The 13,803-nt window shown below is 39.0% G+C and overlaps 1 protein-coding gene across 3 annotated transcripts in view; it reads left to right on the top strand.

Annotated features, from left to right (window-relative positions):
• ccdc186 (coiled-coil domain-containing protein 186) overlaps positions 1 to 6,858 on the top strand; it is a 32,835-nt gene extending 25,977 nt beyond the window's left edge. For 2 of the 3 annotated variants that reach the window (XM_008436688.3, XM_008436689.3), the window contains exons 15-16: positions 245 to 464; positions 2,966 to 6,858. In XM_008436688.3, coding sequence (XP_008434910.1) covers positions 245 to 464; positions 2,966 to 3,049 — 304 coding nt within the window. In that variant the 3' untranslated portion in view covers positions 3,050 to 6,858. Of the gene's footprint in view, positions 1 to 244; positions 465 to 2,965 lie in introns of those variants that run through there. The other variant, XR_001777671.2, reaches the window with a different exon arrangement.
• The last annotated feature ends 6,945 nt before the right edge of the window (positions 6,859 to 13,803 follow it).

The raw sequence follows: 13,803 nt of genomic DNA, 5'->3' as shown, positions 1-13,803 counted from the left end.
TTTGCTCCTCCGACCGACAGGCACAATAATAATCTTTCTAACTATGACTGAATGGCTCCGGCACGCACGGGTCCAATAAGCGATCCCTCCCGGAGTTGCCATTCCCGTAACTTCCCCCCAGCCTCTGCTGCTACAAAATGCTTTATTGCTCCGTTGAAGCTCGTTTTCTCAATTTTCTCCCCAAGCCGGCACCACGCACTCGCTGTGACTCATCGCTCCCTTCTCCTCTTCTTGCTGCCCACAGGATCATCCAGAGCTACGTGCTGAGAGAGGAGTCAGGGGCCCTCTCATCGGAGGCCTCGGATATTAACAAGGCCCACCTCAGCCGGCGGGGGGGCATCATGGCGTCGCTGTACACCTCCCACCCGGCGGACAGCGGCCTGACCCTGGACCTGTCTCTGGAGATTAACAGGAAGCTGCAGGCGGTGCTGGAGGACACGCTGCTGAAGAACATAACTCTGAAGGTAAATTTCCCCCCCAGCGAGCCTCACATCACTGCTCAGAGGAGGAAGACGCTGGATGAAGGTCTGATGTGAGCCTAACCTTGGATTTGTTGCGTCACTTTCATGTTCCGCCATTATTGACGCCCGAAACAATTAATCGCGATGAATCAATAATGGAAATAATTAAGTATGGGAATAAATCATATCCCGAGTTACATTGACTCCATTACATTTACTTGAGTAACTTTTTGAAAAAAATTACTTTTTTTCTAGTTTCTGAGTGAAATTAGTGAGAGAAAACTTTGATTAAACCCTTTGGGCTGAAGATCCTCTGCTTGACTGGCCATCTGTATGACTATCGATTATTGTTTATTGATGGGCGATTTTCAGCTACTTTTTATTCACCACTAGTTTTATCCAACCTGGAAATAAAACTATTATTTTATAGTTTAAATGTTTTTCAGGTCTGAATCTGAACCTGTTCTCTGAAAGTCGTTTCCCTCCTTCCGTCCGTTGATCCATCTGTCCATCCTCCAGTCCTTGCATTTGTCTGTCACTCCATCAATTCTGTTTTTCCATTCATCCCTCTATCCATCTGGCCATTCATTCATTCATCCATCAATCCTTTTGTTTATCCATCTGTCCTCCTTTTGCCTCCTTTGCTTCCTTTTTTCCTTCCTTCCTCATCTTCATCCTTACTTCCCTTCATTCTTTACTTTCTTCATTATACCTTTCTTTTCCTTCCTTCCTTCTATCCCTATACCATCTTCCCTTCTTTCTGTCCTTTCTTCTTTCCTTCCTTCAGCTGTAATTTCTGTTGTAAATTAATAATGATTTTTTTTTAAGTTTATTTTTTTAAATGTCTGAAACGATGGACATCTCTCAGACCATGAAGAACTTAAACATTTTTTCCTACAGAAAGCGTCTCGCATCACATCACACCTGCGTCGCGTAATGAACCGTTTAATCTCCAGACAATAACAAAATGTTTTGTTTTTAAAATCAGGCCCGTCTGAATGAAGCACTGCGTTAGCTTAGCAGACAATTTGCCGACGCGTGAACGGCTGAATGCTGTCGGAGGTCGATGAAACCATTAGTGGTCGCGGCTTATCGCGGTTAAAACGGCTTCAGTCAAAACCAAAGATGGACGAAGAAGAAACGAGTTCCTCTCGGTGCAGCGGGTCCGATTCAGCGGACAACAGGATGCGTCATTCCTCTCCCTCAGCAGTTTAGCTAATTTGCAGAGATGCACAAATGTTGTTTTGAAGCCGTGCTCAGCTTTTTGTAAGGCTTTTTTTTCCCCTTCTCTTTCACTTCTTTAAAGATTAGTTTTTGTCCAGAATATGAAGCGCAGCTGTTCAGTCCTCCCTCCGTCACATCAGCCCAGAAGACAGAAGGATGCTTCAGCTGTTGCAGCAGAATATTAATGCTTCTTTTGGTTGATTTGTCTCTTTTAAATTGCTCCTGATTCTCACTTCAAACCAACAAGAAAGGCTTCAGTTTGCAGATGTAAGCAAATTAACTGCATTCGTTTATTTATGTCTTTCTTTTTTTTAAGGAAAAGTAAGTTTTGAGCTTTACAGTTGGTTGCAAAAGTATTCACACCTTCTACCTTTAATCCCATTAAAGCCACAAATTAAAAGTGCCTCATTAAAAACAACATTCCTTACACTGAGTGGTGCCATTCATTTAGGGAATGTTGCACACATATTGCATGGTCTGGACACCCAGCAAAACCGCTACAGCTAGCATGTTTTTAATGCTTTCAAAAGCAAAAGTGTAGTGCCTTAAAGTGGGCTAGTCAAAGTCCAGACGTAAATCTAGTGAAGAAACTCTATTAAGATTTGAAAATTAATGTTCAGACATTTTCCATGCAGTGTGACGTAGCTTGAAGTGTGATATTCAATGACAAATTTAGCCTACACGTGTGAAAATCCCACTAAAAAAAAAAAAATTCTGGTTGTAATGTGACACGATTCTGAGATTGTGGTCAGAAGAATGTCGGCCCTCCACGTGGTTTCGGTCGCGGCCACCCTTTCAGCGCATGTCATCATCCCGTCTGCATGCATCGTCGCAGCTTTAGCTTCTCTAAAAACCATGTGGGCCGCAGCTTTGATAAATATTTTCACATTTCGCAGCCAATCAGCTTCCTGTTGTGTCAAACTTCCAGGCCTGAATGTGAACAGTAATTGTAATAATGTGCAGGAGCATCTTCTGGCGTTTTTTATTTTTTATTTTTTTCCCACTTTCAGCAAATGAAGGATGATTGGCACAAAGCGGGGAGTAATGATATGAAACACTCACCGGGAGAACAATAACAGAACAAAACAAAACAAAAAAAGATGCCCTGACAAAAGGCAAATCAAGACTTCACTTTTATTGTTTTGAATTATGGAGCTTTTCAGTTTCCAGGTCTGATTGTTGTTGTTCCACAAACGGCTTCTGTTGTCAACATGTAAAACATTTTCTATACGTTTGTGTTTTTAACCAACTTTCTTTCTTCTTTTGTTCTTTTTGTGCAGGAGAATCTGCAGACTCTGGGCTCTGAGATTGAAAAGCTGATAAAGCAGCAGAAGAATCCAGCAGACGGAGTCGGGAAGAAGTGAAAATGAACTACTTGAGCAACTTCTGCTTCTATTCCCGGCGAATGAAGGGGCGTCGCAAGTGCCAGTGAGACGTGGGACCTCTTGAACCGTTTCTGTCTATTTGGAGGAAATGTCTGAGCTTACTTGAACCGTTGCTACTCCATCCACATTGTGCCACCTTCTATTTATAGACCCTGACACGAGAACTTTTCTTCTGGCCCACATTTTCCTCCCCAAAGCTTTGCCAAGAGAACTCTTCGGGCTCTTCGGACTTGAACTTCCTTGCAGCGTTGTTGTGAATGTTTAGCTAATCCTCTGTGGAAGCTAATTGCCAGTCAAACAATCCAGGGTTCATTTCCATTTTGGAGAAAAGGTGTGAAATCTGGTTTCAGTATTTTTCCAGGTGTGGATTAATATGGAAAGAGAAGAGCGTAAGAAAAATATTTATTTTCAGTCTTCATTGCCTGAACGGTTTTTAAATGGGTTTTTTCTCTGTCCTTCATTCCATTTATCTTCCCTTACTTTTTCCTTGCTTCCTTCGTTACTTCCTTTCTTCCTTCCCCTCGTCTTTCCTTCTTTACTTTCTTCCCTTGTTTTACTTACTTCGTTCATCTTTCCTTTCTTCCTTCCCTGTGTCCTTCCTTCTTCCCTTACTTTCTTCTGTCCTTATTTCTTTCCTTCCCTAATTACTCCTTTCCTCCCTTCCTTCCTGTCCATTGTTTTTCTTTCTTCTTTCTTTCTTCCCTCACTTCTTTGCATCCTTCTTTACTTCCTTCCCAGTGTTATACCTTTGTTTTTTCTTCCCTCCTTCCTTTTGTCATTTCTTGCTCCCTTCCCTGTGTCCTTCATTCATTATTCCTTTCGGTCCCTCCTTCCTTTCCTTGTGTTTTTTCTTTCTTCCCTCGCCTTCTTTGCATCCTTCTTCACTTGTCTTCTTTCCTTGTGTCCTTTCTTCCACCTCATTAAAACCTGTTAATTGTAGAAATGTCTGCCATAGAAAATAAATAAATATTTTTTAATTTGAAAATGAATCTAAAGAACCAAGAAGTCTGGAAGGACATGCATTTCTTTGCAAAGACGTGTAGGAATCCTGAAGGTAACTAAACTGAAGTGGTCATTGCCAGCATCCCAGGAAGTCCGTCTACAAATAAGCCAAATACGTTTTTGCTGACTCGGCTGAACATCTGAAACAAAACATAAGCAGATCAGTCCTTACTTTAGGAGAACCTCAGTTCTACTGCTGCATTTTTCTTCTGCTTATTTTTTTATTCTTATTTTTATTATTTTGCCGCCACCCTGCGCAGGACTTGCGGCCAGTGGAGCAACGTAACCTCTCATCTGTGTGGCGCAGGTGGCAGATTTCAGGAAGCATCTTTGCAATGTTCCCCTGTAGCCGGCAGCATAACACCACCTGCTCTTCAGCTGCATTAAGCTGGAATCAGTCTGTGATTAAACGTAATGTCAAATGAAAGGTTGAAATGTACAGCTGGTCTTAAATTTTCCCACGATGAATGTAATTTTTTTTCCTTCCTTTAAAATGCATCTAATATATTTTTTATTTCATTACATCTGAGTTGTAGTTTTTATTATCCTCGTGACTTTTTAGTTTTTTGTTCTTAAGGGAATGTTTGGGAATTTTGAAGTAAGTCTAATTATATCTTAAAGGTTATAAGTAGTAACTCCATCACACCAGTTAGCCTTTCAGTGGCTAGGAAGAGATGCTAACACTCCAGCCAACTTCGTACACTTACAACGCAGATTGAAACTTGAACCCAATAAAGTTTGATTTGATGTCATTTCTAAATTAAAGTTTTTAAGTAAGATGATTAAGCATTAAGTATGATTAAGTATCGTTTTTGCATCCGCCAGTTAACTTGTCTGGAAACACTTGACAGGTTCCACTCAGTGCGCGTTTCACGCAGGAATGTAATTTATGGCGCACCGCCTAAAACTTCCATTTCCTCTACATATTTTATCCGTTTCCACGTAAAAAACTAATGAACACAAACGTGACTAAAGCTTTAAAAGCTGGGAGAATGTAAATCTCTTGAACCAGTCCGATATTTTTCAGATTGGGTTTGTTTTAAGAAGGTAGGAGTCCGCTTTTATAATGGCCCCCTCCGAAGCTAGCTGTTAGCTTTAGCTTCTGGTACAAGCTAATCGGGATTCATTCAAAATGAAAATGGCTGTCTCTAATCTTGAAACCGAATTGAAGTAATTAGTGCGCAAAACTTTTTTTTTTTTTTTTTTTGCTGCTTTATCCTCACTAAAACCCTGTCCTGGTTAGACCTAACATTTGTTGTAACATCTCCATGTAAATGTTTTGTGGCATGTTAACCATTCCTGGTTTTACACGTTGAGCACAAAAAGTGTATTTGCACTCCATGTAGAATGTCTTTTTTTTTTTTTTTTTTTTTTTGAGAAAACAGATGTTTATGTTTGTACGCTCCCTTTCTCTTTTTGTAGCCCCATCACATTAAGTCGAGAGTAGAAGAAGAATCAAAGGCAGAGCAGAAAGTTTGTAGCTGCAGCTCAGGAAAGGGGAAAAAAAATATCCAGGGACAAAGTGCAATCCGATCCGTTTTTTGTGACTGCTTGTGTATTGTTTTTATCTTCGTTTGTGAGACATCTGAATATTTAAATTATGCATGTGTGCCTTCTTTAACCTCTCCAGCTGTTGTGTTTATACCCGGTGTACATGCTTTAGCTGCCCAGGCTTGTTAGATGGACCATTAAGGCCAGTTTTTTTTCCTTCCAGAGTCTATCTGCCACCATGAGCATGCACACGCCTGCAGCTCTCTGTGAAAAGAAAACAATATTAGCGTGATCATTCAAGCCCTGCAAGATGGAGGTTAAAGAGCAACTCTTGTTACACAATGCTCTGTTTCCTCTCACCTCCTCTGATCTCATTTGCTGCAGCCGCTACAAAAGATATGCCTGCTCCTTTTTTTGTTTTCTTGTTTTAAATGGACGTGAATGGTTGCAGGCTGATCCTGTCTCCATTTCCCCCTGAGGCTATGCAAAAGTGGACCGCTACGTGAATAAAGATAAAGATGAAAGTCTCGCTATCGAGGTCACAGAGACCTTAAAGCCTCTCTGCTGCGGCAGCCACTGCCCTGCATTTGATGGAGCTTCACGTTTATTGCATCCGATCTCCCTTCCTTACCAAATAAGATGAATTTGTAAACCTGCAGGCAGCAGAAAGCTTCATTCATCTCGTATTGAAACAAAACAACACTAATATTAAGACAAAAAGGAAAATTTGCCTTAAATTTTGGCTTCGTTTTGTGCAAAGTGGGAGGATTGCTTCATTCTCCTTCAAGGTGCTCAGTTTGTTTTTTTTTCCAGTCTTGCTGTTTGTTTTTGATGCAGAATTGAAGAGCTGCCTATGCAACAGACTGGCATAGGGCATCCAATTAAGCCCACAACTCTCTGAGGTTTTCTAATGGGCTTTTTCAGATTGTTCCCCTGCTTCCCCTTCAAATCAGGCTGGATATTCGCTGATCCCAGATTTGCTGCGTTCCTTGAAAGCCTTGAAACGAAGCCATGCTGCAGCTTTGTGTGGATGAATGGATCATGTTTCATGAAGAAAACGGTGTTCAGTATGTGCCGATCTGTAAAAGGAAAATAAATAAATGAGACGTCTGTTGTTTTTGCTGTTCTCCAATGATTTCCCCCCATTCCTGTTTTGTGGAGTATTTAAACTGTGATTATAATATATGCATTTGTAGATAAGCCCTGTAAAATGAGATGTTTTTAAAGAAAAAAAAATATTCTGGATGTTTGTACATACTGTGTTTCCAGGGAATAAAAGAAAATGAGTAAAATTTTCTCTTCTGGTTTCTGTTTTTTATCATTCATGACATTAAGTTTAAAACATAACAACCTCTTCACTTTACAGATTTCTTAGTCGTCCATCTTACTTCTAAAACGGCGATGTCAGCAGTGTTCGAGGTCGTCTACATGACTGCGCTGTCAGTCAGAGCAGATGATTTAAAGCAGAATCGCTTCTGCAACTTAAAGAGAAAAACCTAAAAGGTGAATTTTTAACCTTTAAGGTTAAAAATTCAGGGCTTCCTAATTGTTTTACTGCAGTTTTAAAACAGGACTGCTGCATTTAATTTTCCTAAATGTTTATGAAACCAAATCAATCATCTGTTTTCAAGAGTGTCAAAGTACTTATACCTTTAACTTTTCCACAAATAGAATGTGTTTTAGAAGGATTTTGTGTGGCAGACTGACACAAAATAGCACTAAACTACTTTATATTGTCCTTAAATTGAATCCCATTCCAGTTAGAGGCCACCTAATTAGTAGATAAAGAATCAGAATCGGTTTAATTCACAAAGTTTGTACACAAGAACAAGATATTTGACTTCAGTTCTGCTTTGCTCTCAAAAAAGAAACTTAAAAAAAATGAATATTTATAAAAAATTAATTGATTTGTTTTTCTCTTAAGTCTGAATATATGCTTTTTTTTCACAAAATAGTATGAATTAATGCAAACATGTATGGTATCAATTTTGCAAGTGGCTCTTTGTAGTGCTGACCTGAAAGTAAAAGTCTAAGAAGTTTGTGTCCAGGATGTGTGGGGTCTGCAGTGATGTTAGGTACACTTTTTAGAATGGCCCAAAGTCCAGTTGAGAATCTATTGCAAGACTTGAACATTCATCCTCAGAGATCCTCATTCAATCTGAGAACTGTTTCACAAAACGGCAAACGTGAAACTCAGTTTAAAAACAAATGCACGCCACACTTTTCAGATTTGGTTTTAAGATTTTGATGGGAATTAAAACTTTTGCAAGGCACAGTATGACTACATCGTACATCAAAAGTGAATTCCTTAAAAGACCAAGACGAAATGGTGTCATTTATCAGTCTGAGGTTGAAAACGTGAAAGCCTTAAAATGAAAAAAAAAAAAAAAGTTTAAACAAGTGACTTTATCCAGATTCCATCAAGCCGGGATTGAAACCGTCTCCCTCTGTCTGTTGTGTTGCATCCAAACAGCGGCCATCAGAGCAGTTTGGTGACCAATACACTTAGTCACCACGTCAGTCTGCTCACATCAAAATTCACCACCGCCACTGGCGCTTCATTCATTCCTCTTTCCCCGCAGATGAATCTACAGACATTAAGGGAGGAAAAAAAACGCCTCCGCACCGACTGACAGCACCTGCCTTCCAAAAAAAATAAAACAATAACTTCATTCAATAGAAGAGAAATTTGCTTCCTTGCAGATTCTGGTCACGTCTTGGTGAATTTGACCATTTTCCACACAGCCAGCAGCGGAGCAATGGGTTCAAATCTCCAATTCAGGCCGGTGGGTACCGACCGCCGGGCTATTTTTAGCCGGGAGAAAAGGCCCCCTATCAGCTTAGATGACCACCCTTGAATTCATAAAGCATCGAGCGTGTCCTTTGGGCCGAAGCTGCGAGCATGATAGCAGCTCTTTGAGGAGCAGATAACAGCCTCGTCCGGTCCCTGCGTGTCTGTTCAGTTTACTGCTGTCCACCATTAAAAACTCCTGCAGCCTCCGGCCGCTGAATGGAGCCTCATAATGAATGTTATTACCGTCCATTTTACCTTCTGTCTTATGTAACTCCGCGGTCAGAAATAGGTCCTTTTTAATTGAGAATATTCATGTGACCATCTGGTCCACATCCCACCAGGGTTAAAGTAGTTTTAGGGTTTTTCATTGCAGTTTCATTTCAGGACTTTTTGTCTAATTTAGTTAGGTTTTAGAGTGTTTGCTAGTTTTTTTAAAATTAGTTTAACATTGTTTAAAAATAGATTTTTGTCTATTTCCAGTTCAAATATCTTTGTACATTTGAAATAAGACAAAACTAACTTAGAAGTAACATTTCAGCATCATATATAGGAGCTCGTTTTAAGTCAACTTCTTATGAAAACCGGTTCCATTTGCCGATTACTTCGATCATAACATGGGAAAAATGTCTTGTTATAAGTGAATTTATAATGAAACTGCTACTTTTTCCATCAATATTTATGGATTATTTACTTAAAACAAGCTCCTGTATCTTGCTGAAAAGTTATTTGTAAGTTTGCTTTTGTTATTTCAACTGTACTACGACAAACACTTGGTAAAAGATTTTGTGCTTTTATGGTGTATTAGTTTGTTCATACTTTGATTAATTTTAGGTGCAGAATTCAATAATGTCTAATTATTGTATTGGGATTAGATATGCATCGATTGAGTAATGAATAATAACTTTTTTTTATTATTATTATTGTTGAACAACCAACTGGCATTTGGTGTTTTCTCCCAACGTTTGCTGTCGCCATTTTGCCGCCAGGAGGACTATGGAGTGCCGTAATTTGCCGACAGCTGACGTAAACTGCTTGCATGGGAGAAATAAACTATTTCACGAGTTCGATAGGCTAATAAATAGATTTATAAACACAAAATTGAAAGATATTAATATTTTCAATATGTTTTCGTTTTACAAATGCACGATATAATTCCAGTTAGTTTTTCCCCATTAATTGCCGTTTTTATTTATTTCAGTTAAAGAAAATGTTTTCTCAATTTCAGTTCTTATTTTCTTACATTAAGATATTTAATTGACTATAATAACCTTGCATCAAATATATCTCTGCGATACATTAATAGACTAATCCAAAGAAGCTGCTGCGGGTTTTCATCGCTTCTGATTATGGCAGTTCCACGGTATAGCAATGGCTCCGATGTTCTTTGAACTTTGCTTCATGACAAAAATTGTCAACAAATTTAAAGAACAAGACGAGTTCAGCAAGTTGAAGCTGAAACTACACGTCCCCTGCTTGCTGTGTGCGTCTGGAAAATGTCTCCTGTCTGTTCTGCAGAGGACTGACAAGTTAAAGCCCCGAGTTGACGCTGACTGAGTTTAAAACATGAAAGGGATCAAGTTTTTTTTTTTTTCCTTTTTATTAGAAGGGGGAGTTTGACTTTGCTGCTCAACAAAGGGGAAAGAAACAAAATCACTGAATAATCTTTGTACTTCAGTGGAAATTTAAACGCTGCTGGGAAATAAGTTTGCATGCAAGGTCTCCTTTTAGATGGATACATTTATATTGTTTATTCTAGATTGAATAGATATACAGCCAAAAAAAATTCTACAAAATAAAAGGATGCACAAGTTCCTATTGTCGTAGAAAGAAAATGGAGTAAAAAAAACTTGACATTTTTTTAGGTTCAAAAGTAGAAAATTATCGACTTTTGAAATTCACAAAATATGTTTTTTTTTTTCCTTTTAGATTTTTTCTAGATTAATCTCAACATTTCTGAGGGTTTTTTCTAACAATTTTTCAAAAAAAAAAATTTGTTTTAGCAATTTCTAACTCAAAAATTTTTTTTTTTTCTAGACAACATCTGAGATTAATCTAAAAAATTCTAAGTTTTTTGGTAGAAATGTACTCTTTTTTTTTTCCATCTACAATACAATATGTAGAGAATCACTAGCGGAACAAGTCGGTGTCGGGCCGGGGGGCGGGGGCCGACAGAAGACAAAAACACACAAAATGAAACTTCTACAGGTATGACGGATTTATAAAAAAAAAAAAGTAACATTGATGTGCGCATGCGCATTACCACAAGGTATGCTGGATTTACAAGCAGTTTGAATCTACATTTAAAGACTCTGCTTTTAATGTATTTTCTAACTAAGCTTTTTGTCTTTTTGTCTTGCAGGTTGACGTTTGTAAGAACGAACCAGTTAGACTGGACTGTAGAGGATAGAATAGGTTATCCTCTCTGTCTTACCTCTCTCTCCGTCGATCCCTCTATCTTTTCAGATATAGGTTTTAGCATAGACTGAAGATGAGGGTTCGTTCACAAGTGTTGCCACACGAAACAAAAAAGAAAGGTATAAGTACTGTGGCCGTTTTATAAAGACTTTGTCTTTAAAGCCCCATACCTTACGCCTTCCCGCAGGAGGCTCCGTCCCGCAGGAGGCGCCTTCCCGCAGGAATGGCGCCTTCCCGCAGGAATGGCGCCTTCCCGCAGGAATGGCGCCTTCCCGCTGGAGGCGTAAGGTATGGGGCTTTAAAGAAAAAGTCCTTATAAAAAAGGCCCCAGCACTAAAACTTTTCTTTATCGTCTCACGTGGCAACACTTGTGAACAAACCCTCATCTTCAGTCTATGCTAAAACCTCCATCTAAAAAGATAGAGGGATAGACGGACAGAGAGGTAAAAGACAGAAAGGATAACCTTTTCTATCCTGTACTATCCTGTCCAGGTTCGTTCTTACAAACGTCAGCCTGCAAGACAACAAGACAAAAAGTCTAGCAACCAAATGATCGCAGAGGGCCTACATTCAAAGGGCCTACATTGACGTCATCGGTGACGTATGATTCGGGCTTTGACTTTGCCAACCGAGGATCACGTGACCAGCTGAATCAATCAGATGCGGATGACGTCACAGTCCTACTTTGTATTTGCATGCAGGCCATGTTCTTTTTGCACCTTCCTGCAGGAGGCGTAATGTAGGAAACTGGCGCTCTGCGTGGTGGAGGAGGAGGAGTTGCCAGAGGCAGGTGATTGGCTTAGCAGGTTATTGCTTTTACTTACGGCAATCTGTCATGTGACCAAGATTTAAGTCACAGGACGTGATATTGGTATATGACGTAGATATGTAGAATTAGGTATTTAAATCTACATCACAGTATTGCTTGTGTTGACAGTAACTTACATAAACCTTTCTGAACAGGCAAGGGCGCACTTTCTCCGTCTAAAATCAGACATTAGAGCGTCTTGAAACCATTCCTCCCCTCCCTGGCACCTCCAGACCCGGGCCCCCTTCCGGCCCAGGCCGTGGGCAGCCGCCCCCCCAGACCCCCCTTATAGCTCTGCGCCTGTAGAGAATATCTACAATGTGTATAGAATATCAAAAATATTATAAACAAATGCAGCTTTGGAATCTGAAAAAGTAAAATGGTAGTCGGCACGCTATTGGCTGGCTCTTGCAAAGCAGCCAACCCAGGAAAGTCATTCATTTTCCTTGGCGCTGATTGGCTGAATCCCCAACAGCGGAAATGCGGAAGACGTTAGCTTCTCCGGTACTGCTAAGGTGGCTTTTATTGTTTGAATTAAAGCATATTAAATCATATCAGGTGTTTAAATTGTCATAAAGGCAGTTAAAGTAGAGGGTGTCTCATGTATTTGAGCTATTTTTAGCTGGTTGCTGTGGTCCCTAACCCCTACGATTACTATTAGTGTTTGGCTGCCATGTTGGAGCGCCTCAATATGACTTTTCATTTCAAAACCTTCTTTCTTTTGTGACCAAATAACTCAAATTTTTATCTTTTTCTTTTTTTTTATTGCAACCGTTTAGATCGATAACTACTGTGTTTATTAGTTCTCAGTAATGCTGTTGCTTTCTTCTATACCAGTGATTAATAGCAACTGTGCTAAAAGTTTATCGGGCAATATGTCACGCTGCCTGTGTTTTCAGCATCAGCAAGTCTAAAACGCAGAGATTGCAAGACTACAGTAGCATGTAAGTAGGAAGGTTCAGGCAGCAGATTTTTATTTCTAACAAGAATAATGTGATGTTTAGCACAACAACCTGCTCAAACCTGAAATAATCTTAGATTCATCTTCTTATCAGACGCTTGCCTGAAAGTCCAAAGCCCCTGCCGACTGCTGACATTTTGAAAGTTTGCACTCTAGCTGCGTCCAGAAGAAAGAAAAAAAAAAAACAGTGACCCAATCTTCTTCTTTAGCAGTATACTTCTTCTAATTCCCCTTGGGAACCAGGTATTTGAGTCCTTTTGGGGAACCAGACAATTTTCTACCTAAACAAAGAAATTCTTTCATCACTTTTGCTCTGGATTCTCAGATACTCATGGTCTGAATCTTATCACCTTTAAAGTGAAAAACCCTTAAAGCTTCCAGGCTGAATCAGGAGTCTTTGAACACTCTGTGAAATCACTCTATGTGTGTTTAAATTCATCTTTTGAGTCACGATGAGTTTGTGGTTCTCAGGACGATTGTGTCTATTTCAAATAAAAACTGAGCTGGGCTCATGCGATCATGATCATACGCTTTTTTTTTTTTTTAATTATTAAAACAACTTATTTTAAGACGTTTCTTCTGGAAAAATGGCATCTTTTTTGACTAGTATAACTAAAACAAAACTTCTCATAGCTTGGCCCTAATACTCCGTTGTAGGCCGGTCACAATAAAAAATTTTGCTGGACGATAAATTGTCCCAGAACTTATCGCTATAAACAATAAAATTGTTGTTTTGAGAACATTTTGAAGTAACATAATAGTAATAATGGCAAGAACACATTCTCAAAGATCAATAAACTTTAAATTCTAATGAACATTTAAACACTGGAACTGGAGGACATTTGGAATAGTCAAGATAAATCAGAACTACAGAAACAACAAATAAAATAAATTATGAAGTCTCTGTAAACAAAATTATCTTTCAAAAAAAGGACAGTTGAGACCAAAACACCAGACTGAAGACTTTTATCATTCAGTTTTTGGTAAAAAAGAGAAAAACGATAAATCAAGCAAATGGAAATGATCGAGTTTCTTTTAATTTATCATGCGGTTAATTGATTTATTGCTTATCGTCAGAAGGCCTTCTCCATTGTACAACTCATAGAAGGGATGATTGAAATAAAAGCCAGTTTTTAAAAATAATTTTTGTAATCTAATTTTTAGAAAATAAAGCAAAAAAAAAAAAAAAGTCAAAGATTTTATCTTTAAGCCCAAATAGTATCCGGATTTCATGGAAAATATATCTCAATCAGACGAAGCAT

Source organism: Poecilia reticulata, chromosome 19, assembly GCF_904066995.2.
Source record: "Poecilia reticulata chromosome 19, P_reticulata-male-v2, whole genome shotgun sequence".
Lineage (NCBI taxonomy): Eukaryota > Metazoa > Chordata > Actinopteri > Cyprinodontiformes > Poeciliidae > Poecilia > Poecilia reticulata.
This window is presented reverse-complemented; position numbering and strand designations above follow the sequence as displayed.